The 26,106-nt window shown below is 35.1% G+C and overlaps 1 protein-coding gene across 2 annotated transcripts in view; it reads left to right on the top strand.

Annotated features, from left to right (window-relative positions):
* The window catches only part of VPS13C (vacuolar protein sorting 13 homolog C), a 186,579-nt gene that overhangs the window by 40,951 nt on the left and 119,522 nt on the right, over window positions 1-26,106 (top strand). For both annotated transcript variants that reach the window (XM_077747730.1, XM_077747741.1), the window contains exons 10-18: window positions 1,174-1,231; window positions 2,927-3,054; window positions 5,136-5,242; window positions 5,788-5,959; window positions 7,085-7,147; window positions 17,098-17,227; window positions 17,758-17,852; window positions 23,762-23,904; window positions 25,010-25,202. In XM_077747730.1, the coding sequence (XP_077603856.1) occupies window positions 1,174-1,231; window positions 2,927-3,054; window positions 5,136-5,242; window positions 5,788-5,959; window positions 7,085-7,147; window positions 17,098-17,227; window positions 17,758-17,852; window positions 23,762-23,904; window positions 25,010-25,202 (1,089 nt within the window). The remainder of the gene's footprint in view (window positions 1-1,173; window positions 1,232-2,926; window positions 3,055-5,135; window positions 5,243-5,787; window positions 5,960-7,084; window positions 7,148-17,097; window positions 17,228-17,757; window positions 17,853-23,761; window positions 23,905-25,009; window positions 25,203-26,106) is intronic.

The following is a 26,106-nucleotide window of genomic DNA, read 5'->3' on the forward strand; positions in this document are numbered from 1 at the left end:
AAAAAAAAAAAAAAAAAGAATCAGAAGCAGGCTTCAGGCTCCCAGCTGTCAGCACAGAGCCTGATGTGGGCCTCAGACACCCGAACCATGACATCATGACCTGAGCTGTAGTTGGATGCTTAACCAATTGAGCCACCCAGCCGTCCACAAACGTTTTCAGCATTTGTGAAGATGATATCCTGAATAGTGAAAGGTTAATTCAGAGCTTCAGTGTGCTAAGTTAGGCTTAGTCATTTTTATTTAATCAGAGGGGAAAGGAAGAACAGTTGAATTTTCTGAACTTGAATTCCAAGGTTCTTTCTCTTATTTCTTAGAAAGAAAGATATTGTACAAATAACTTGTCTTTGTCTAGAAAGTGTTTAAGATGCCAATTCATGGATGTTTAGTTTTTTTTAAATTTTTTAATGTTTATTTATTTTTGAGAGAGAGACAGAGTGCGAGTAGGAAAGGGGCAGAGAGAGNGCAGACCCCAACGTGGGGCTTGAACCCACAAACCATGAGATTATGACCTGAGCCAAAGTTGGACGCTTAACCACTGAGCCACTCAGGCGCCCCTTTTTTTCTTCCTTCCTTCCTTCCTTCTTTCCTTCCTTCCTTCCTTCTTTCCTTCCTTCCTTCCCTCCTTTCTTTCTTTCTTTCTTTTTTAATTTTTAATTTTTTAAATTTATTTCTGAGAGAGACAGCGTGAGAAGAGGAGGGTCAGAGAGAGAGGGAGGCACAGAATCTGAAACAGGCGATAATTCTCTTTTTTAAATATTTAGAATTTTATTTTTTAATTTTTTAAATATTTATTTCTGAAAGAGTGACAGAGTCTGAGCGAGGGAGGGGTAGAGAGCTAGGGAGACCCAGAATCCAAAGCAGGCTGTCAGCACAGAGCCTGATTTGGGGATGGAACCCACGAACTGTCAGATCATGACCTGAGCTGAAATCAGACACTTAAGCGACTGAACCACCCCAGCACCTTAGATACTTAGAATTTTTAAAAAAAAAGATCTACTTTTATATTTTATTCCAAGAAGTATGTCCTTAAATGATTCTCAGTGTATTTTTTTATGGACTACTAATTAAAAAGAGGAAAATAAAGATACTGATTTAAGAACAACATTTTTCCCTCCACGTGTAGGTGAATATATGTGCATTTCTTTTCATTCTCATCCTCAAATTTTTGTTTAGGATCAACTGAAAAGTGGAATTCTTACAAGTAACAATATACCTGCAAACCATCAATATAGTAAGTAATGGTAAAAGTTTATTTCATATTATAGGAAGTATAGATTTGAATACTGTGCCTTAATATATACTTTTTGTGATAAAGTTACTTTGACAAAGAGAAAGTACTGATTTTATATTTTAGTTTTATAATATAGCCTATTTGGATTATAATGAAGTGTTTAGGAATAGATTATGACATGCACACCACGGGAGAATAAGAGAGAGGAGGGAAATACAATTGTGGTTCATTCCCATTGATTAAACACCCTTGACTTCCCTGTTTTCTTCTCACCTTGTTGTCACCTTTGTTTTAGGAATTAGGTTTTCTTTGTTTAATAACTGAATTTCTGAGATTTTGGTATTCAGGTCAGCGATCCCATGTCACTATTGCAGTGTTATGACAACAATTTTTATTTATTTGTTTATTTGTTTATTTTGAGAGAGACAGAGAGAGAGCATGTGTATGAGCAGGGGAGGAGCAGAGAGAAAGAGAGAGAGAGAATCCTAAGCAGTCTCTGCACTGTCAGTACAGAGCCTGACATGGGGATTGATCCCATGAACTGTGAGACCATGACCTGAGGCAAAACCAAGAGTCGGTGCTTAACCGACTGAGCCCCTCCCCCCAGAAGCTCCCCTAGAGATTTTTGTAACTGGGCTTTTCTAATTCTTGGCAGCCTTAATTTACTTATTTTTCTATAGCCCTATAACAAACCAGTCTATTTATTTATGCTATTTTCTCTATTTTAGCTTCATTTTAAAGAAGATATTGTTTTGTTTTGTTTAAAATTCAGTATAACCCCTTTATGTTTGTCCTCAGCTTCCATGCTCATCTTCTTGCATATTCCATATTACTCTGGTTTGCTGTAGTTTTCTTCATATTCTTTTATAGCTGACTGCCACTGTGTAAGAGTTGGCACTTTCTCTTTATGTTCATAGACGTCTCCATTTAACGACCATGTTTTCAGATGAAAGCTGTTTAGCTTTAATCGTGAAAGAACTGTTTCAGAAAAATCTACAACCTTATTTATAGTGGTATCGTCCACTTGTAAATAACCTTTAAGTTAAAAGTTTCATAATCTTATGCAGTTATAAATGCTGTACAATATCACAGTTTATCTAAGTTTATTACTGTTCATAGTTAAGTATATTACTTTGCCCTGTCATGTTCCCTAATACAACTTTTCATGCTGGTTCTTCGGGAATATTTTCTTTATATGATTCTAGGATTGTATATGTAATGATCATTTTGAAAATTGTAAAGTGGTAAGCAATTTTTGTCTTGGTAATACGAATTTCATTTGTCATTCTGTTCCTAAATTCTGCCAGTGATTAAATAAGAAAAATCAAATTTTCTTTCCTTCCTTGTATAATATTTTTAATGAATAATAAAATCATTAAATGTCTTGTAGTAAGGAAGAGAAGCCTAATTTTATATAGACCGAATAACCAAGAGTAGATGGTCTACTATTTTGTGTATTTTTTCTTAGAAGCATAGGACTCCAATTTCCTCTTTAGGGAGCCGCCTTTAACTTACAGTTGCTATTATACAGATAAGTAGATGCTTAAATATTTTTTGGTAGTGATATTTTTTTACATTTTTTACATATTTTAATCATTTTTCTGTACTTTCAGAATAGTGTTTTCATAATTATTTCTAGTTTGTTCATTTGTAAGGGCTTATGAACATATCTTATGTCTTCCCATGTGATGGAAGTTTTCCAGCCAATATCAGCCTCTGCAAAGCTCTACATGAATCCTTATGCGGAAACAGAGCTCAAAACACCCAAACTTGATTGGAACATAGAAGTACAGAATATTGCCATTGAATTGACCAAACCTCAGGTAAGATTCAGGTGGACATTTCCAGCTTCAATCAGCCTTGAATCTCAGCTTCTTTTGTCCTTTGTGATTATTCCTTCTCCTATTCTCCTCTCCAGTGCTCAGGTGGTTCTTTTATGTGTTTACCTGTGCGTGCGTGCGTGCGTGCGTGTGTGTGTGTGTTTAAAAAAAATCAAATAAAAAAACATTTCCTTCATTTTATGTGATCTTTTCCTTCTTCGTAGAGTATCTTACCAAGTTACAGCAAATGACATTATTCCCATTTAATTCCCAATTGTTGATGGAAGATTTTAATGTGTTTTTTTCTTCCTTGGAATTTAGTAGACACTTTCATATTAACTATTGTCTACTTAATTTTTCGAACAGCTATGTTGGCAGCCTTTATCTTTCATCGTTTGTTTCTCATTTGGTTATATTCATGGGAAGTTTGGATAGCATACCTGGAAAACTGAAAGTTAAGGGAGGACCAGGGATTTAGCTAAATGAGCTTTTAGCTCAGTGCAGTCCAACAAGAATGTACAGTAGTTCCTCCTTTTCTACGGTTTCTTTCTCGTTGGTTTTGCTTACATAGGTCAACTGTGGTCTGGAAACAGATGACCTTTCTTCTGCTGTATGGTGAGAAGGTCACTGGTGGCCCAGTATTATGTCACAGTCCCTGTGTCATTCACCTCACTTCATATCATCATTAGGCATTTTATGTAAGAGGAAGGGTGAGTGTAGGACAATAGGATATTTTGAGAGAGAAACACACACCACATTCACTTTTTATTACAGCATGTTGTTAAATTATTCTATTCTCTTATTGTTGTTAATCTCTTATTGTGCCTAACTTATAAATTAAACTTTATTAAAAGTATATATGTACAGGAAAAACATAGCATATGTAGGGTTTGGTACTATCCATGGATTCAGGCATCCACATGGGATCTTAGAACATATTCCCTGTGGATAAGGGGGGGGATTACTGTCATGCAGGTAATTTAAAATTTTCTATTTAATACATCAGCAAAGTAAAAAGAAAAGATGAAATCAATAAAACTAATAACATTTCATTTAAGCTAGCATACCTGACATAGTATCATTTCAGCATATAATCAGTATAAAACATTGTTAAGATATTTTACATCCTTTTATTTTTCCTAAGTCTTTGAAATCTGGGGTATATTTTAAATTTACAATTCATGTAAATTCAGACTGTCCACATTGTCTGTGGTGAATAACCAGGTGAAAACCATTTGGTAGAAATGCATTAAGAAAAATAGAAGCAGCAGCTAGACTTGCCCCTTTATCTTATCTACAGTCATGTTGTATGTGTGTATTTCCCTTCATTTGAATTGTTTACCAGGTACTTGCAGAGTTGTATTGGTGATAAGATGAGCAGTAAAAACATCTATCTTGCTTTAGTTACGTAATGATTTTCTGGAGCCCTTTGCAAATCAGCTCATAGATAGTCAATGCTGAAATGATGATCCAGAAGAAAATATGTAGTTTTAGGAATAATCACGTTCCGTGTCACTAGGTTTAGATAGTGTATTTGGTTGATTGTAAGATGTGCATTTATTTTATACCTTAACATATTGAAAATAAGATGTATTATTATTATTGATGGTATAATACTTTTAATTGGCAGCATTGTTTTTTTTTCTTTTTATAGTGGAACTTAAATATTATGTTACATCTTATAATTGATGGTATCTTAAATTTGATGAAACATATATATTTTATATATATACAGTATATATTTTAAAGTTTATTAATTTTGAGAGAGAGAGAGCAAGAGCAGGGGAGGGGCAGAGAGAGAAGGAGAGAGATGATCCCAAGCAGGCTCCAGTCTGTTAGCATGTAGCTGGATGTGGCGCCTGAACCCATGAACTACAAGATCATGACCTGAGCCAAAATCAAGAGCTGAATGCTTAACGGACTGAGCCACCCAGGTGCCCCAATTTGATGAAACGCATTAACAGACAACCATGATAGTCATATTTCAAGGAAGTTGGAGTCTTACTAGACTAAAAATATAATAAAATATGGTGTTTATCCATGCGTGTAATGTAATAATTGTAACTGTATTTTTGTTTTAATAGTACTTAAGTATGATTGACCTTTTGGAGTCAGTGGATTATATGGTTAGAAATGCTCCTTACAGGAAATACAAGCCTTATTTACCACTTCATACCAATGGTCGCCTATGGTAAGTTAGATTTTTTTTTTTGAGAAATATATAATATAGTTAGGAACTCTCAGATTTAAGAGACCTTTAAAGCCATGTAATGAAAGCACTTTTTTTCTTTATAGACATTAAAAAGGTATCTTTTGTATTATGTCTATGTTAATTTTTTGTAATCACATTCTCTTACAGTCTTGCTTTTAGATTATTCCTGAGTTTTAAACTTAGCATTAAGACTTTACTCATTTTTTTGGTCATATTGCCCTTTAATCACCACATGGGCTCAATCTTATAACCATCTTGGGATAGTATTAATTTTGCATAACATGTCATTTTGTGTCTTTATGATTTTGCTTTGTCATACCCTCTTATTGGAGTTGTTTGCTCATTTTTTAATCAATTTATGTCAGAGAATTGTACGGGGGAATTGAAATGTTATTGCTGAGCTCTTATAGGAGAATGATTAATAACACAAAAATGTGACACTATAGACCTAAAAAGTCAATGCCATTTCCCTGCTTTTTTCTTAAAACTTTGTGTTCAAATGTGCAATAAAATTTGATTTGCAGGTGGAAATATGCAATTGATTCTGTTCTTGAAGTTCATATAAGAAGGTATACACAGATGTGGTCATGGAGTAACATAAAAAAACACAGGCAGTTGCTCAAGAGTTATAAAAGTGCCTACAAAAGCAAGCTAACCCAGACTAAAGTCCCAGAAGAAATACAGAAACAAATTCAGGTATATCTTGCATATATTAGTGAAAGCTATTATTTGTGAGATCATCCTTCAATGTTAATTTTTCTAAATTTAACTTGAATTAAAATATAATTTTAAAAAGAATAGGGCTGATCTCTTTTTGAGAAAATGCAGAGTTATTTTTTTTTTCAGTTTTTTTCTTCTTTAAATAAATCTTCCTGTCCCATCCTAATGTCAGATAAAATGTGGTTAGTAGAAACCATTTGGAGAAATTGCTTGGTTTTTATAATAATTTTTAGAAAATTAGTAGCAGAGCTGTTCAAATATATGTTTGTTATTACCTAGATGTATGTTATTAGCTTTGTTACTGGCTTTTTTTAGGACCACAAAGTATTATTTATTAAAAAAAACAGCTCTTAGTCCTTAAAATAGGAACCCATTTGGAAAAATAGAGAAACACCACACTGAGTATATAGTTTCCTTAATATCATCTGGTCTTCATTACATAACTGTTTCTGCCACAAATTCATAATGTGAAGAATTAATTGAATTCCTGTTCTGAAATATATGAGAATCACTAGTATTATATATTAGAAAAAGTATCAAGTTTCCAGGTCTGATGTTCTCATGTACATAATTTAGCAATATCTTACAGATATTGTTTCAAACTCTTACAGAGTTGTGAAAATTACTTGAAATAGCACATAGAATACCTAATACATAGGTTACCAATACATATTAGATTCTTACATACTTTTATATAAATTCCCCAAATCAGTTTCTACTTTATCTTCCTTGTTGATTTGTAGAATTTTGCATTCTTAAATTTTGTGTTTTATACTACAGTGGTTATGAAATACTATTAGAATGAGTCAGAACCAAGAACCATAAGGATAATATCTAAAAGAAGCCTTTCTGCCAGATATTCTTGTTTCTAAAATGGTCTTATTAAAATTCTTTTATATTTATTGAGGGTTTGGTTCTTATTTCCCTTATTGCAAAAATTACAAGTAGAAAAGTCAAGTGTACACTCAAATTTATACTTAGACTTTCATGAGATCACAGTTATTGTTTGTTTATGGACTGCATAAGCCTAGAAATCATAGAATAAATTTTTTTTAATCTATTGCTGTTTTTCTTGTTTACAAATGTCTCTGTATTTTATAGGATTTGGAGAAGTCTCTTGATGTTTTTAACATAATTTTAGCAAGGCAACAAGCACAAGTTGAGGTAATCATTTTTATTTGCTCATTTTATGTTTTAAACATGTTAATATTACTCCTTTAAACTTAAGATCAGGAAATCTTAAGTTTCATGGGGATTTATTCAGGCATAAAGATTGAGTTTTCATGCCTTCATTTAGTCTTAGGAGGAAGAATTGGAACACTGGAAAAAACCCACTAATATGAAAGGGCAAAAAATTTTAGTTTTATGACAAAAAATTTGAAGCCCCCCAGAAGAAAGTAAATAAAATTTGTCTGTAATCCTAGCAACATAGATGGTTGCTGTTAACATTTTGACACAGAGTCTTGCAGTTTTTCTCTCCTGCCTAAGTGCTGACTTATGTATGCTATTTATCCCCCATCCCTTCACGTTATCTTTGCTTTGGTTCCTTCCCGCTCCTTCCACTTTCTCTTCCTCCTTCCCTCTTCTTCCTTCTTTTCTTTTCTCCCAGAATTGGAATCAGTTTGTTTATATTTCATAATTTATGCTGATTTATCCCACTTGGCATATCCTGCCAATAATGGCATGTCCCCACTGTTCCATGTCAATCCTGTTGTTCTGTAACATGACATTTTTGGTAATTTACAAAAATAAATGACAAGTACAAAACAACTCACTGTGGAAAAGTTTGGAAATAAAGAGACATAAAGAAATAAAATAGAAACACCTATTATCTGAATGATACCTACTGTTAATAATTTTTTGTATATTTTTTAGTCTTTTTTTCTTAAATAGTTTATTGTCAAGTTAGTTTCCATATAACACCCAGTGCTCATCCCAACAAGTGNCTCATATGGGAGTTCTGTTGTAAATTTTTTTAGGTACCTCTACAGTGTTTTTCCAGAGGGGCCGTACCAGTTTACATTCCCACCAACAGTGTAGGAGGGTGCCCTTTTCTCCACATCCTCGCCAGCATCTAGAGTCTCCTGATTTGTTCATTTTTGCCACTCTGACTGGCGTGAGGTGGTATCTCAGCATGGTTTTGATTTGTATTTCCCCGATGATGAGGGCTGCTGAGCATTGTTTCATGGGTCTGTTGTCCATCTGGATATCCTCTTTGGAGAAGTGTCTGTTCATGTCTTCTGCCCGTTTCTTCACTGGATTATTTGTTTTTTGGGTGTGGAGTTTGGTGAGTTCCTTATAGATTTTGGATACCAGCCCTTTATCTGATATGTCATTCGCAACTATCTTTTCCCATTCCATCGGTTGCCTATTAGTTTTATTGATTGTTTCTGTTGCCGAGCAGAAGCTTTTTATCTTGATGAGGTCCCAGTAGTTCATTTTTGCTCTTGATTCCCTTGCCTTTGGGAATGTGTCAAGTAAGAAATTGCTGTGGTTGAGGACAAAGAGGTTGTTTCCTGCTTTCTCCTCTACAGTTTTGATGGTTTCCTGTCTCACATTCAGGTCCTTTATCCATTTTGAGTTTATTTTTTGTGTATGGTGTGAGAAAATGATCTAGTTTCATTCTTCTGCATGTTGNACAGGATCATATGGTTTTTATTTTTTATTTTGTTAATGTGATATATTGATTTGCGAATGTTGAACCAGCCCTGTAACCCAGGAATGAATCCCACTTGATCATGGTGGATAATTCTTTTTATGTGTTGTTGAATTCGATTTGCAAGTATCTTGTTGAGAATTTTTGCATCCATATTCATTAAGGATTTTGGCCTGTAGTTCTCTTTTTTTGCTAGGTCTCTGGCTGGCTTGGGAATCAAAGTGATGCTGGCTTCATAGGATGAGTCCAAAAGTTTTCCCTCAATTTCTATTTTTTGGAATAGCTTGAGAAGAAGGAGTATTGACTCTGTTTTAAATGTCTGGTAGAATTCCCCAGCGAAGCCATCTGGCCTAGGGCTCTTATTTGTTGNGTCCTTAGGAGTTCCTTTAGGTGCACTCTTAGATTTTGTACTTGTGCTTTTTCTAATTTCTTGAAATAGGCCTGGAGTGCAATATGCTTTTCTCTTAGGACTGCATTTGCCGCATCCCATAGAGCTTGGATTGTTGTATTTTCATTTTCATTTGTTTCCATATATTTTTAAATTTCTTCTCTAATTGCCTGATTGGCCCATTNCTTCTCCATCCCCTTACTTTCAATCTGAAGGTATCCTCCTGTCTTAAATGAGTTTCTTGTAGACAGGAAATAGATTTTTTTTTTTTTTTNTGTATTGCTCGGCTCTTGAACTCTCCTTTGGTGTTCCTAGATCAGTTTTTCTCTCTTTTTCTCGGCTTCCTCTTTTTCTATAATTGTGTCTTCTAATTCACCTATTCTCCTCTCTGCCTCTTCAATCTGTGCATTGGATGCCTCCATTTTATTATGCATCTCATTTATAGCATTTTAAAATTCATCACAACTATTTTTAAGCTCCATAGTCTTTGTAGCAATAGCTTCTCTGATGTCTTCCATGCCTTTTTCTAGCCCAGCAATTAATTTTATGACTATTGTTCTAAATTCTTGTTCAGTTATGTTGCTTATGTCTCTTTTGAGCAGTTCTTTAGCTGTCATTTCTTCCCGGAATTTCTTTAGAGGAGAGTTCTTCTGTTTTGTCATTTTGGCTAGCTTTCTGTCTCTTGTTAGTTTTAAAAGCTTGTAATGCACTCTGCACTTGCGGGTACTGCTGTATTAAAGAAGGCTCTCTGACTGTCCAGGGCCTGTCCGTTCAGGTAGTGTTCTTTGAATGGTGTCTCTTGGTCTCTCTTATTGAGATTTTGGTTATTTTATTTCCCTACTCGTAGTGGTATTTGGGACTCTCCACCATGTGTACTTTGGCTTGTTTCTTGAGGTAGACCTCAAAATCCTGGGGAGTCTTGGTTTGCAAACTGGCCTCAGTACACTGAGGGCATGGAGAGCGATTTATATAGAGACTTTAATATTCATTCATGTATATTTTGTAGAGGGTCTCCACAACCCTTTATTCTCTCATGGGTATGTCCTTGGACTGGCCTAGTCTTTTTGATATTTATAGATCTACATATGTATACTCATAGTAAAAAAATTTTTTTTTGTTTGTTTATTTTTGAGAGAGAGAGAGCAACAAAGCGTGAGCGGGGGAGGGCTGAGAGAGAGACACATACAGAATCTAAAACAGGCTCCAGGCTCTGAGCTGTCAGCACAGAGCCTGACACAGGCCTCAAACCCACAAGCCATGAGATCATGACCTTGGCCAAAGTCAGACGCTTAAGTGACTTAGCTGCTCAGGAGCCCCATATTTTTAAATGGGATTAAAGCACACACCTGTTCATTCATTTACTTAATAAGTACTCTCTGAGTGCCTATTTTACTAGCAGCATGGATAAGAGTGTGGACTCTGGAGTCAGATGGTCTGAATTCTAATTCCAGGTTTGCCTACTTGTATGATCTTAGGCTAGCTATTTAACCTCTTAGTGCCTCAGTTTCCTTATTTGTAAAATAGGATTAATACATAGTATGTACTTTGTAGGGTTACTTTGAGGAGTACATAATAATCCATGTAAAGCACTTAGACTATTGAGTGCTTGGCACACAGTAATTACTAAATAAGTGATTTTTTCATCATCATCATCTGTATTAGCATACAGAAATGAACAGAACAGACAAAAATCCCTTACTTACATTCTAGTGGAAAGAAAGAGAATAAAAACATAAATAAAAATAAAGTAAAAGGCATATAGAAAAGGAATATATCACTAGAGCCAGGCAGTCATGATGATGAGGGTTGCAATTTTAAATAGGGTGGTCGTGGAAAGCCTCACTAAGAAGGAAACATTTAAGCACACACCTGAAGAATGTGAGGGAATCAACCAGAACGCTATCTGAGGGAAAAGTGTACCAGGCAGAAAATAGCAAGCTGAAAAGTTTTGAGGTGAACACCTAGTTCATTTACGGAACTAACTTAGTGGCGAGGGGGCAGAGAGTGGTGATTAACAAAGTCAGAGCACTAATATAGTGGAGGAGTAGGAGAGGTGCTTATGGGAGTTGGGGAGGGTGCCACATTGTTAGGGTCTCATAAGGGTGTGAATTTGGCCTTTACTCTGAATTGGGGAGCCATTTTGAGAAGGGAATGATACAATTTAACTTAAGTTTTAAAACTCACCCTGGCTGGCAGAGAAGGACAAATATCATATGTTTGCACATATAGGAGGATTAGGAGGAACTTAACTGAGGAACAAGAGGGAGAAGAAGGGGGCAATAATGGGGGAGAGGGAGAGAGGCAAACCATGAGACACTCTTGAATGCTGAGAAACAAACTGAGGACTGATGGATGTGGGGGGGTGATGGGCATGGAGGAGGGCACTTGTGGGGATGAGCACTGGGTGTTATGTGGAAACCAATTTGACAATAAACCATTTGTAAAAAAAAAAAAAAGAAAAGAAAGATCAGGAAAACAAAAAAAAATTTCTAACAATAAAAAAAACCCAAAAAACTCACCCTGGCTGCTCTTTGTGTAAAAGGGACAAGAAGGGTGAAAATAGGGAGATCAGTTAGGATGCTATTGAAATATTTGAGGTGAGAGATATTGGTGGCTTGGCTGAGAGTGGTTGCAATGGAGGTGATGAGAAAGGTTCAGATTCTGGATATAGTCTGAACATAGAGCTAATATTTCCCAACTGATTTGATATGGGTTATAATAGAGAGAAGTTGGCGATGACTTTAAAGATTTTGGCCTGTTGCACTTTGAAAGATGGAGTTTCCATGAAATGAGATGGGGAAGTCTGGATAGAATAAGCTTGAGTGTGGTGAGAGAGATCAGGAATTCCATGTGGGACCTATCTAGTTTTAGCTATCTTTTAAATAATGATGTGGAGGTTTGGGGTAGACAGTTGGATGCATGAATGTATAGATGGGGAGAGAAATCTGTGCTAGGTATATAAATTTGGAAGGTGTCAGCACATAGATGGTATTTAAAGCCATGACATCGGATGAGATCAGCTAGGAAATTAGAGTAGCCAGAGGAGTATTCCAAAGCCTCAAAGCATTATATTGTTATAGGTCAGAGAGATGAGAATCAACAAAGGTGATTATGGAGAAGTTGCCAGAGCTGTAGTTGGGAAGCTCTGTGAATGTAATATCCTCAAAGTCAAGTGAAGAAAGAATTGCAAGCAAGACGGAGTGATCCAAAGTGACAGATACATCTGATTGGTCAACTGAGCCAAGGACTGAGAATTGACCATTAGATTTACCAAAATATGGGATGTTTCAGCCATTATTTCCTCAAATAACTTTTGATCACATTTCTTTCTTCTTTCTATCATGGACTTCAAGTTTTACACCCACCCACCCACACACACACACACCTGACCCTTGAACAATGCAGAGGTTAGGGACCCCCTGCATAATGAAAAATCTGGATTGACTTTAGATTCTCCTCAGACTTAACCACTAATAGCCTACGGTTGACCAGAAGTCTTGCTGATAAAATCAACTATTGATTAACACATATATTTTATGTTTTATGTATTATATACTATACTCTTAAAGTAAGCTAGTGAGAAGAAATGTTCTTAAGAAAATCATAAGGAAAATATAGTTATAGCACTGTACATATATTTATTGAAAAAAAATCCATGTGTAAGTGGAGCTGTGTGTCATTCAAATAATTTTTGGTCTAGATTTCTTCTTCCTTCTTGGATTCCAGTTTTATACACATACATACAAATGTGAACATCTCTACATATATATACAAGACCTTTTGATATACTATAAGTCTCTGAGGCTTTGTTCATTTTTTTTAATCAATCTTTTTACTCTCTGTTCTTTGAATTGGATAATTTCTATTGATATGTCTTCAAGATTATATTTTTCTCTATCATCCCCATTTTACTATTGAGCCCATCCTAGAGTTTTTTCTTCAGATAATATGTTTTTCAGGTCTAAAACTCCTATTGAGTTCCTATTTTGTAGTTCCCATTTCTCTACTGAAAATTCTAATCTTTTTAGCAATTTCAGGGGTATTTCCCTTTATATCATGTAGCAAAAACTATAGTGGTTCTCTGCTGGTTACAGCATTGAAGTTATCTGACCATTGGCAGCTGTTGATTATCTTTTCCCTTGAGAATGAGTGACATTTTTATTGAGAGAGAGAGCGAGCATGTGTGTGCATGTATGGGGGAGGGACAGAGAAAGAGGGGGAGGGAGAGAATGTTAAGCAGGTTCCATACCCAGCGTGGAGCCTGATACAGGACTCATTGCATGGCCTTGAGATCATGACCTGAGCCAAAATCAAGAGTTGGATGCTTCACTGACTGAGCCACCCTGGTGCCCTCCACATCTTTTTTATGACATGTCAAGTAAGGTTGTATTATATCCTAGGCATTGTGAATATTAGTAGTCTCTGGGTCCTTTTTATCTTTTGGAGAATGATAATTTGCCTTAACACACAACCTGGTGAGTCTCTGATCTTTAGTTATGTTTGCCTTCTGTGGATAATGGTTCAAATCTCAATTCAGTGTTTTCTGCCTTTGGTATGTTGGTTTGGGTCCATTTTGCACATGAATAGTACAGGAGTTAGTGAGAGACTTGTGCATGTGGTCTATATCCCAGTTCAGGTCTCTATATCTTTGCTACTTTTGTTTAGGTCACTTTCCTACACGGAAAGCTTGGGTTAGAGTGTAATTTGTGCAGGTTCATATAGAGAATTAAGAGAGAACCCATTCTCTGGCTCTTCTCCCTCTGGCATTTCCCTCATCCTCTTTGGTTTTCAGAGACCTCATTTTTTCATTCCTTGGCCCGACTAAGGAGTTTCTTTCAGGGGTTTAGCTACTTGTGCCTCTTCAGTGGTCCATGACTGAGGTCCTGTCTCATGGGACAGCCATGTGAAGTAGTTTTCTGTGGCATAAAGCTAGTGAGTTAAAGCAATACACAGTTATGTCAGAGTTTCTGTGAGTCAGAAGCTCAGGTGTAGCTTACCTGAGTTCTCAGCTTATGGGCTCAGAATATTTCCATGAACATGTTGGCTGAAACTGTGGTTTGATCTGTGGTGTCACTGATGAAGGATCTGCTTTTGTTGGCAGATTTTAGTTCCTTGTGCCTGTGGGATGGAGGACTTCAATTTCTTCTTGGCTGTTGGCTAGAGGCTGCCCCTTAGCTCATAATTTCATTTTATTTTCTTGCCAGATGGGCTTCTTAACATGGCCCAAAATATGGCAGCTTGCTTTTTCTTTTTTCTTTTATTTAATTTTTTTTTTACTATTTTTATTTATTTATTTATTTATTTCTAGGAGAGAGAGACAACGTGAGCAGGGGAGGGTCAGAGAGAGAGAGGGAGATACAGACTCTGAAATAGGCTCCAGGCTCTGAGCCGGCAGTCAGCACAGAGCCCGACACGGGGCTCGAACCCACGAACTGCGAGATCATGACCTAAGCGAAAGTCGGACGCTTAACCGACTAAGCCACCCAGGCGCCCCTCTTTTATTTAATTTTTAAATATTTATTATTTTTCAGAGGGAGAGAGACAGAATGTGAATGGGGGAGGGGCAGAGAGAGAGACACACACACACAGAATCTGAAGCAAGCTTCAGACTGGGGCTCCAACCCACAAACCACGAGATGATAACCCAAGCTGAAGTCAGATGCCGGACTGACTGAGCTACCCCGGCACCCTGTCAGCTTGCTTTTTCAAAGGGAGAGAGATTCCAGCAAGATAGTTGGTACAGATTCATGTACATAGTTACCTATGTCTTGTCATCTTTGTCATATTTTGTTGGTTAGAAATTGGCCATACGTCATGTCCGCACTAAAGGGAAGGGGATTGCCCAAAGGCAAGAACATGATCAGGAGGGAAAAGTTATGCGGGGAAAGAGGTTAGTCACAGCATATGGGAAAAAGGCAAAAAAACAAAAAGAAAAAACCCCCCAAACCTGGAAAGCTCATTCTGGTGGAGATCACTTCTCCAAGTTTTGACTCTTATCTAGCATCTGCCTACTCAGCTTACTTTTCAGAGTCTGATAGAGATGATTTTTATATTTCATTCTAAAGATTCATACCTACTGTTTATGAAGCCTGCATTGAAATGCTACATTTGAAATTTTTTGAAACCACTTTCACATTTTATTATTTCTCTTTTTTTTATTTCAAGTGCCTCTTCTCACTAACAATTTAACACTTATGACTTCTATTGTTATAGACACAATGAGGTTAGTTCCACTCAAAAAACATCTCAAAGTTAAAGACAAACACAGCAAGCATTTGGATTAACAATGTTGTGCCGAAGTCTGACATGAATTCAGGATACTGGTGGCTAAGAATCGATTTGCATTCACTGAAGCTTTGTGTTCCTGAAAGCTTTAAGGTAGAAAGCTGAGGGGCGCCTGGGTGTCTCAGTCAGTTAAGCGTCTGACTTCGGCTCAGGTCAGATCTCACGGTTCATTGGTTCAAGCCCCGCATCAGACTCTGCTGACAGCTCAGAGCCTGGAGCCTGTTTCAGATTCTGTGTCTCCCTCTCTCTTTGACCCTCCCCCACTCATGCTTTGTCTCTCTCTGTCAAAAATAAACAAACTATAAAGAAAAATAAAGTAGAAAGTTGAGTAATAGAAATGAAAATAGTAGCTACCGTTTTCATGATGTAGTTTGCTGGGTATCATCTATTCTGAGGAAAGTACTATTACTGTCTTCTATTTATGTTAGCAAATTAAGGTACAGAGGGGTTAAATACATTGTCTAAATTCTAATTGTCATGAAAAATAAAATAGCACGTTAATCTTCTAGCCAAGAGAAGTTAAATGTTATTTCCTATGTAATATAAAATACTCAGATGTATATTTTTTACTTTTTACATTTCTGAATGCTGAAAATGGACTGACAAGCTTGACAAAAGATAGTTATGGCTCAGATGTCATTGATGGAACTTCGATAGTTTTGTGCACAGACGTAGACCTATTCCCTTATTTATTTAATGTCTGGTTGTGAAATAGAACTTACTTAACTTGGTTTCAACTTGTCTATTAATTCAACTCTTTTTTTTTTTAATCTTCTCTTTTGGAGTATTTCACTTTTTGGAGGCTTGAAACATGTTACCAATTCATTACCAATTTAAAATTTTATATATTTTAAGTGGGAAAATTATTATTATTTCTTAAAGATTGCATTTTAAGTTTGTTTACTTCCAGAGAGAAAGAAAGAGAGAGAATATGTATGTGTGCATGCGAACAGGGGAGGGGGCAGAGAGAGAGGGAGGGAGAGAATCAGTGTGGAGCCTGACATGGGGCTCTATCCCAGGAACCAGGAGATCATGACTTGAGTCTAAATCAAGACACAGACACCTAACTGATGAGTCACCCAGGTGCCCCCTACCTAAGGTGGGAAAATTATGAAAGTTTAGTTTATTTAGGGAATGAGAAGATAGAGTCTAAATTACTTATCCCCTTTAATCTATTTATCCCTCTGTTTTGTGCTTTTTGGTTGTTCATCTATATTTCACTGTTTGAAAAGAGCAGCAGAAAATCAAGCTAGGATTCATTGAGAAGAGGATAAAATGAGATTCAAAGGCTATCTATTTTTATTTATAGTTAACCCCTTTCCCGTATCCATAGTTAGCAAGCCAGCAATATATATATGAATTCTGAAATATGATTGTTTTAAACGAATACTTCTGAGGTTGGAAGCATCTTCTTTTCAGGGAACATTTCATTTTATAAATCTGCAGTCTTAGTTGCTTGTTAACTTTTGTAAACAAATGTTTTTTGTGAAGTTTTTTGTAAAACAAATGTGTAAACATTTGGAAGATCTATTGCTCAAAAAATTTCACTTAAACCTTTACTGTGTTTCTGACAGAATGCAACCCTATAAAATTTGACCAATAGGAAAGTAAATTAACAGTAGGAGAATATTAACCAAATCATATTGAACCATTTCAGAAGCTTTCTTGACTGTTTTGAACTTAATGTCATGTTAAAAAAAATTAACCATTGTTCTTACCTGGCTATACCTGAAAATGAAGAGGGCATTTATTCTTTAATTAAATTGAAATTTTTTACTTTTTTAGGTGATTCGATCTGGGCAAAAATTAAGGAAAAAGTCTACTGAAACAGGCGAGAAACGTGGAGGCTGGTTTAGTGGGTTTTGGAGTAAGAAGGAGTCTAAGAAAAAAGATGAAGAGTCTTTGATTCCTGAAAGTAAGTTTCAAGTCAGATAATGTATCATACACAGATAAGAAAAAAATATATATATAAATTCTATCTTAGCCAGTTATTTGAATTTTACTATGTTTATTACTACTAAACATGTGAGCACGTATTCCAGGCTGGAACATTTCTGGGTTTATCGAGCTAAATTAAAACTTTGATATTTTTGAGAAAAATTACTTGTGTGAAATTTTGTAAGTTTAAATTCAGAAATGTTACCATCTGACATTTCATTGTTACTTTTTGGATGGGTATTAAAAATTTCACTTAATTTCTAACATACTTAGAGAATTCTAAAATCGTTATGAGAGACTGGAATTCCCTTAATGGTGTCTCTTTGCCTTTTCTTGACCTAAGCAAGCAAATACATGATGTTTGTTTTAACTAGGCAAAGTAGTATAGTAGAGGATGCTACCTGGCTGCTTTTGGTTTTAGGGCACTTGTTAGTTTGGTTTGATTTTTTTATTGTATCTGTAAAACTGAAACAATTGATTTCTTAAAATACTGTCATTTCTTTGTAGGTATTGATGACATTATGACTCCAGAGGAGAAAGATAAGCTCTTTACTGCTATTGGTTATAGTGAGACCACCCACAACTTAACTTTACCCAAGCAGGTAATTAGTTTAGGTAGCTTAAGAGGTATTTTGTTTCAGTTTACTGTATTATCTTGAATTGTATTAAATGAGTTACTCATTTTTATAAAAATGTTATCATTTGTTTCTGCCTTACCATTTTATTTGTTAAATGTTTCCAGTGAGACCCTACCAGTTAAAACTCTTCACTTTTAGATTTAGTCATTTTAGTGAATGTATGAATAACCTGATTTAAAGAAGTACTTACTATAGAGTTAAATTTTATCTTTCAAATAATTATTTTACTATGAAGTGTATATAAAGACTGAGCAAAACCAAACTGTATTGCATTTATCACTAAGGGAACAGCTGTGTAATCCCTGTCAGGGTTAAGATACAGACCTTGCTGTAGATTTAGCATTGTTGTGAGATTCATTCCTTTCCTTTCAGTGGATGCATTTTGCTCATTTTCATTGCTATGTAGGATTCGATTATTTCAAAATACACAACTTATTCTTTCTTTTGTTGATGGACGTTTGGCTTATTTCTAATTTTTGCTTGTTATGCTATTAACTTCTTGTAAATGCCCTTTAGTGTGTGTGCATATGTAAGATTTTCTGCTCTGTATATTGTTAGGAGTGGAATTTCTGTATCATAAGATATAAGTATATTTTTACTTTAATAGATTTTTGCTAATAAATAATTTTCTAAAGTGAAAACATTTCCATCAGCAGTAGATGAGGATTTTTGTTTTCCCACATACTTGTCGACTCTTGGCATTGACAGTTTCTTCAAGTTAGCCATTCTAAGTGGTATGTGGCAATTAATACTTCATTGTGGTTTTCATTTCCATTTCCTGGATGGCTAAAGAGGTTTTTTACTTTTGTAGGTAATTATAACCCTATTAGGTATCTGCTTTTGTGAAGTAGTTTTTGAGTCTCTTATTTATTACTGTGTTGTCTTTTTCTTATTGGTTTGTAGGCATTCTTTATATATTCTGGGTATTGAGGCCTTTACTAGTTAGGCATATTGTTAATATCTTCCCCCACAGTGTGGCTTGCCTTTTCATTTTTGATGTGTTGCAAATATCTTCTCCAACAATGTAAGGTAATGTGTATTTTCACTTTTAAATCATGTCTTTTGATGCACAGATGTTCTTCATTTAATGTACCTAATTTACTAATCTTTTCATTCATATGGATCATGCTTTTTTTTTGTGTGTCCTGTTTAAAAAGTCTTTCCTCACTACAAGGTCATGACAGTATTTTCTTTCCAGGAGCTTTATAATATTTTACCTTATATATTTAGATCTAAGGTCCATTCAGAATTGAATTTTTGTGCATGGTGTGAGGTTGTAAAAATTTAAGATAAATTTTTTTTTTCTATATGGCTGCATACTTCTCATCATCTAGTGAAAGGACCATGCTTTCCCCCCTGCTCTCCAGTTAACTTTATCATCAGTCAAGTGTCTGTGCTTGTGGCATCTTGGTTATATTGGTTATTCGTTTTTATCAGCATGCTGTCTTAGTTACTCTAACTTTGTAATCAGTCCCGAGATCTAGCTGTGTAAATTCTTCAACACTGTCCTTAAGAGTGTCTTGTCTATTCTTGGCCCTTTACATTTTTATATGAATTTTAGAACCAGCTATTCAGTTTCTACAAAAAAAACTGTGAGACTTTGGGGTTTATTTAGTGTATAAATTAATTTGGGGGAGGATTGATATCTTTATAATCTTGAATTTTCTAATTTGTAAATATAGCATATGCTTCTGTGTTATTACATCTTTAATTCCTCTCAAAAATGTTTTGAACTTTGTGTTTAGAGTTAAACATCCCTTGTTGGATTTGTTATAAATGGTGACTTTAAAATTTTGTTGAGGTAGAATTCATATATGATAAAAAAGAATAGATCTTAAGGTTCATGTTGATAAATTTGAGTAGTTGAATATACCTATATAATGACCTGCCCCAAAGAGAACGTTTACATTTGTCACCAAAAATTCCCTCATAATCTTTTCTTGTCATTTTTGCTCTCCTGCCTTATAAAAGCAGCCACTTTATGCCTGTGTCAAGATAGATTACTTTTTATTGTTCATTAAGTTTTTTTGATTTCTAGCTTTTTTTGGCTTACGATAATGTTTTTTATCTCATGATATATCTGCTATTTCAAGTTTTGGTTATTATGGATAAAGCTTTTTTGAACATTCTTACACAAGTCTTTTGTGGACATATGTTTTTATTTCTTTTGGATCAGTATCTGGGAGTATAATTGCTGGGTTATAGGGCAGATGTACGTTTACCTTTTTAAAACCTGACAAACAGTTCTCGAAAACGGCTGTGATGTTTTCTATTCCCACTACTGATTCCAGTTATTCCACATCCCTGCCAGAAGTCATATTGTCAGGCTTTTTAATTTTAGCAAGTCTAGTGGGTATGATACACTATTCCACTATATTTTAGAATGTATTTTCCTGATGACAAATGATAGTCTAGACTAATGACTTTTCATGTCTTGTTGCCCATCTCTATATATTCATTTATGAAGTGTCTGTTAAAGTGTTTTTGCCCATTTTAAAATTATGTTGTTTGTCCTTTTACTATTGTTTGTAGAGGTCTTTCTATATTCTTCAAACAAGACGGCAGTGTCTATGTGGTATTTTTCCTCTGTTGGTGGCTTGCTTATTGATTTTATTCATGGTGATTATTTGTGAAAAATAATTTAACTTTGATAAAGTCCATTTGTCATTTTTTTTATTTAAAAACTTTTTCCAGTTTTATTGAGGTGGAATTGACATATAACTTTGTGTAAGATCAAGGTGTACAGTATAGTGATTTCATATACGTGTATATTGCAAAGTGATTACCACAGTAAGGTTAGTTAACACATCTATCATCTTATTTTTTGGGGGAAGGATGGAAATATTTTTTCTCTTTCTCTCTGATTTTATGCTGAGAACTTTAGAAATCTACTCTTTTAGTATTAGTATTGTTAATTGTATTCACCGTGCTGTACTTTATGTCAACAGAATCTATTCATTATACGTAAAACCTTTGTTTGCGAGCATAATTTGTTCCGGAAATGTGCTTATAACCTAAAGCACTTGTACATCACAGTGAATTTCCCCATAAGAAATAAAGGAAACTCAGATGATTTATTCATAACCCAAAAATATTCGTATAAAATGATTATAGTATTGTAATAAAGAAAATACAAAATATAAAGAAAAATAAACAAACTAACCTGCACTTACCTTTGAAAACATTTGAGGCTGGTGTGAGGGAGAAAAGAAAGGAGGAGGGTTATTGCGAGGGATGACTTTCACTATCACTAATGGAATCACTGCTATCTATGGGCTCAATAGAATCTTTTTCTTTTTGGGCACCTTTAACAAGGAATTTATCTGGGGTGCCTGGGTGGCTCAGTTGGTTAAGTGTTCAACTTTGGCTCAGGTCATGATCTCAGAGTTTTTGGGTTTGAGCCCCGCGTCCGGCTCTGTGCTGACAGTCTGGAGCCTGGAGCCTGCTTTGGTTTCTTGTTTCCTTCTCTCTCTTCCCCTCCCCTGCTCATGCTCTGTCTCTCTCTCTGTCTTGCAAAATAAATAAAATGTTAAATAAATAAATAAATAAACAAGGAATATATCCAGTGACACTTGCTTTTGCCTCCTTTTGAGGACTTACAGAAATGTGACATTGCATTGACAGTCATCCACAGTCCTGCAGCAAGAGAGAGAACCATTGGCTCAGTTGTGCTCATATGACGTTTGGTGTCACATACTACTTATTTTACAAGACATCACTCATTTATCAAGTTAAAATTTGTTAGAAATCTTTGTTTATCTTGGGGAACCTGGATGCCTTAGTTAAGCATCTGACCCTTGTTTTGGCTTGGGTCATGGCAGTGCAGAGCTTGCTTGGGATTCTCTCTCTTCTCCCCCTCTCTCTGCCCCTCCCCTGCTCAAGCTGTCTGTATCTCTCTCTCAAATAAATAAATTAAAAAAAAAAAAAAAAAAGAGTTGTTTGCTCGTCTTGCAGAACACTCACAAAACAAGTTAGTCTCAGTCCAAGGTTTTACTGTATTACTGAAATTTGTAACTTCTGGCCACCTTCACCTGATTATTGATTCAGTCTCCTTACTTGGTCTGTTCAGATTTTCTGTTTCTTCATGATTCAGTTTTGGTAGATTGTACATTTCTAGAAATTTATCCATTTTTCCTAGATTGTCTTATTGTTGGTGTGTAGTTGTTCATAGTAGTCTCTTATGATCTTTTGTGTTTCTTTGGTATTGGTTTTAATATATTTCCTCTTTTATTTACAATTTTATGTGTTGTCTCTCTTTTCTTCTTGTTTACCCTAGCTAAAGGTTTGTCAGTTTGTTTTCAAAGAACCAACTCTTGGTTTTGTTAATCTTTTCTATTGTGTTTTTTTAATTCTCTATTTCATTTATTTCTCTTCTAATCTTTATTATTTCTTTTTTCCTTCTCACATTGGGCTTAGTTTGTTCTTTTTCTAGTTCCTTGAGTTGTAAATTTAGACTGTATTTGAGATCTTCCTTTTTTTCTTAATATATGAATTTATCACTATAAACTTCCCTTTTAGAAGTGCTTTTGCTGCATCCCATAAATTTTGTGTTTTGTTTCTATTTTTGTTTGTCTCGTGCTGTTTTTTATTTTCCTTTTGATCTGTTCTTTGATCATTTGGTTATTCCACATATTTGTGAATATTGTGGCTTTTTTCTTACTAAGATTTTATTTTGTGGTTGGGAAAGATATTGATATAATTGGTATCTTCTTGAATTTTTTGGGACTTATTTCATTGCCTAATTTATGTTCTATGCTAGGAAATGTTGCACGTGGGCTTGAAAAGAATGTTTATTCTGCTGTTGGGTGGAATGTTTTGTGTATGTCTTTTAGGTCCCTTTGGTTTATAGTGTTGTTCAAATCCATTGTTTCTTTGTTAATACTCAGGATGATTTATATATTGTTGAGACTGGGCTCTTGACGTCCCCAGCTAATGTTATATTGCTGTTTATTTCTCTTTTTAGTTCTGTTAGTGTTTGCTTTATATACTTAGATGCTCCAATGTTGGGTGCCTAAGTATTTACAGTTGTTACAGTTTCTTGATGATAGATCCTTTTATCATTATATAATGACCTTCTTGTCACTTTTGATAGCATTTAACATAAAGCTTATTTTCTTCTGATATAAGTATCACTACTCTTTTTTATGTGTATGGGGGAAGGTTACTATTTGCCTAAAATATCTTTTTACATTCCATCACTTTTAGTCTATTTGTGTTCTTAATGCTAAAGTGAGTATCTTTCTTGTAGGCAGCATATTATTGGATCTTACCATTTTTAAATCCATTTTGCCATTCTGTGTCTTTTTATTGGAGGATTTGTTTACTTTTTATTTGCTAAATATTTAGGTATTGCCATTTAGATATTGCCATTTTGTTGATTGTTTTCTGACTGTTTTGTGAATCTTTTGTTCCTTGCTTCCTCTCAGTGTCTTCCTATGTGGTTTGATGAGAATCATCTCCCTGGTTCTCTGTCCTACATCCAGTCTTGACCTATGAATTTTGGTCATGATTTTCTCAATGTATTTTTAACCCTCCAAAGACATCAAGAAGATGTGCTTTATATTTTGTTCTTTTTGAGCCGGAGGATTAGTCTGAATTAGCTTGCTTTAGTGAGAGCTTGTGAACTAAATCTTTATGTGAAAAAATATTATATCAAGTTTCATGTTTATTCTAAAAGTAAGAGAGATAAATTTTGGATCTCTTGTAGTTGTCCTATTCAAACAATTTTGTAATCCTGTATTGAAGTTTCTAATGTTCTTTTGAACATATTATGTTTAGATCACTTTATAATTCAACAAATTTAAATAAGAAATTATTAAATAATATAATAATTACTTAAAGTGTAACAATCTTCATTCATTCTTTTTGTTTAGTATGTTGCCCATATAATGACACTGAAGTTAGTAAGTACCTCTGTTACAATAAGAGAAAACAAAAATATTCCAGAAATATTAAAAATTCAGATAATTGGCCTGGGCACCCAAGTATCTCAGCGACCAGGAGCACAAGCACTTAAGTAAGTTTAAAAAATCTTATTATTTCAGTTTTTATTTCTAGATATGACTTGGCTGAAAAATATTGTTATTTAGCATTGAACAACTGATTAACAGTAGTTCCCCAGTTTCTTTTCCTTTTCTTTTTCCTTCTTTGTGTCATATAGTCTTTTTATATTTGAATTTGTTTTGTTATGAAGTCGTATGTGGAGTTCACTGTTTATTTTACCCCTCTTTTTCCTTCACAAATAATTTTTGGATAGTGAATGTTTAGTTTATCAATTTGATGCTTTGAAGGGTAGCATAGGAACAATAAACTTCTGTTTTCAAAAAGTTTATGCTGTAGCTGTTAAAAGGATAACCAAAAAGTTACTCATTTAGAACTGTATAACAGAGAGGTCATAGGTGAGAAGGTGCTGCAAAGTGAAATCCTTAGAGTTACTGCTATCTAAGCTCAGTTGCAGAGGAGAATAACTTGGGCTAGGAGAAGTGAGGCTTAGGCTCCTGAGTAGAAGCGGCTAGAAGAAGCTGGGATGACTGTGTTCTCGGTGGCATGAAATAAGGAGAAGAGTTGCCTGAGAGAAATGTAGCTCTTTTTTTTAATAAACATTTTTTAAAATAGTTTTTATTTATTTTTGAGACAGAGAGAGACAGAGCATGAGCAGGGGAGGGGCAGAGACAGAGAGAGAGGGAGACACAGAATCTGAAACAGGCTTCAGGCTCTGAGCTGCCAGCACAGAATCCGATGTGGGCCTCCAACTCACGAACCGCAAGATCATGATCTGAGCCGAAGTCGGACACTTAACTGACTGAGCCACCCAGGCTCCCCAAAATGTAGCTTATATTCATGTAACAGTGATCAGAACTCACTCAGTGTTTGGGGATTGGCAGAGGTGGGTTTCTCATGTGGATGAGAAGGGGTTAAGAGCAAAAATACCAAAATAAAACCCCAGATTGTATGGGTAATTAAATGCCAGGCCAAGGAGTGTGGACTTTGCCTCTTGGTAATGGGTACGGCACTGGCTCTGAAAGGAGTTTTTTAAAAGGGAAATTTGTATTTTAAGCCCTTACGTTATATAGCATCTAATTTATATACTTTTTTTTTTTTTTTCCTTCACTGGGTTGTAGGGTGGAAGCAAAATTAGAACACTGGTATATAACAGGTCTGAGACAGCAGGGTATTGTACCATCACTTGTGGCTTCCATTGGTGATACTACATCATCCTTGCTTAAAATTGAATTTGAAACCAATCCAGAGAATAGTACTGCTGACCAGACTCTGATTGTTCAGTCTCAGCCTGTGGAGGTCATCTATGATGCTGTAAGTGCAAGGAGACAGTCTTTATTAAACCCATCTTTGACTTCTGACATAAGGTTTTCTTACTTTTCCTCTTTCATATTTAACATTTATTTACTTAGCAGCTAAGTTTGTTACTTTTTGTTGTTTTAAAAGCAGTACATGGTTAGCACTGAATTTTGCCTTTTCATATGCTACCATTTTTTCCTGCTATATGAATCAATGCTTATGTTAAAGTAAAAAAAAAAATCTAAAATACTGTTTGAAAAGACTGTGTTTGTTGTTCCAACTACTCCCAAATAGTTATATATGGACTTCCTGTTCCAGTTCATTTTTACTTTTTCCCTTTCCCCTAAATATCTGGACCAATTCAAATTGCTTTAGGAGTAATTAGAAGAATTTTAAATACTGTTCACATGAGAAAAAAAGCATTGGCATATAGATGTTATTAAAAGTGCTGGCTCAAGTTTTGTATCTGTGGTTGCATGTTTTATTCATAGGCTCTTAACTCGCATCTCAGGCTAGCAATCAGGATCACTAGCCATTACATCACTTGTAAGTTGGCCCTACTCTGTTGTTGAGTTTTCTGATTTTTTTTTAACTTTTTACTTTAGAAATGTATTCGCAGTGAGGGTAGGAGGTATTATATAGAGACCCTAGACTCATTATATTCTCTGACTTTTAAAAAATTTAAGTTGTGATAGCATACATATAATTTACCATCTTGGCAATTTTTAAGTGTATAGTTTAGTAGTAATAATGTCCATTGCCACATCATTTTGACAGTTTATAACATACTTAAGGTCACCTTAAGTATATGTACACATTTGTTGACTTTCTAGAAAGTAAGCTTTCTTGGGTATCCCCATTTTTAGTTGTTTTTTGTTTTTGTTTTTGTTTTATTCCAGAGAGAAATGCAATAGGGCAG

This window comes from Crocuta crocuta, unplaced genomic scaffold (genome assembly GCF_008692635.1).
Source record: "Crocuta crocuta isolate KB4526 unplaced genomic scaffold, BGI_CrCroc_1.0 scaffold130, whole genome shotgun sequence".
NCBI lineage: Eukaryota > Metazoa > Chordata > Mammalia > Carnivora > Hyaenidae > Crocuta > Crocuta crocuta.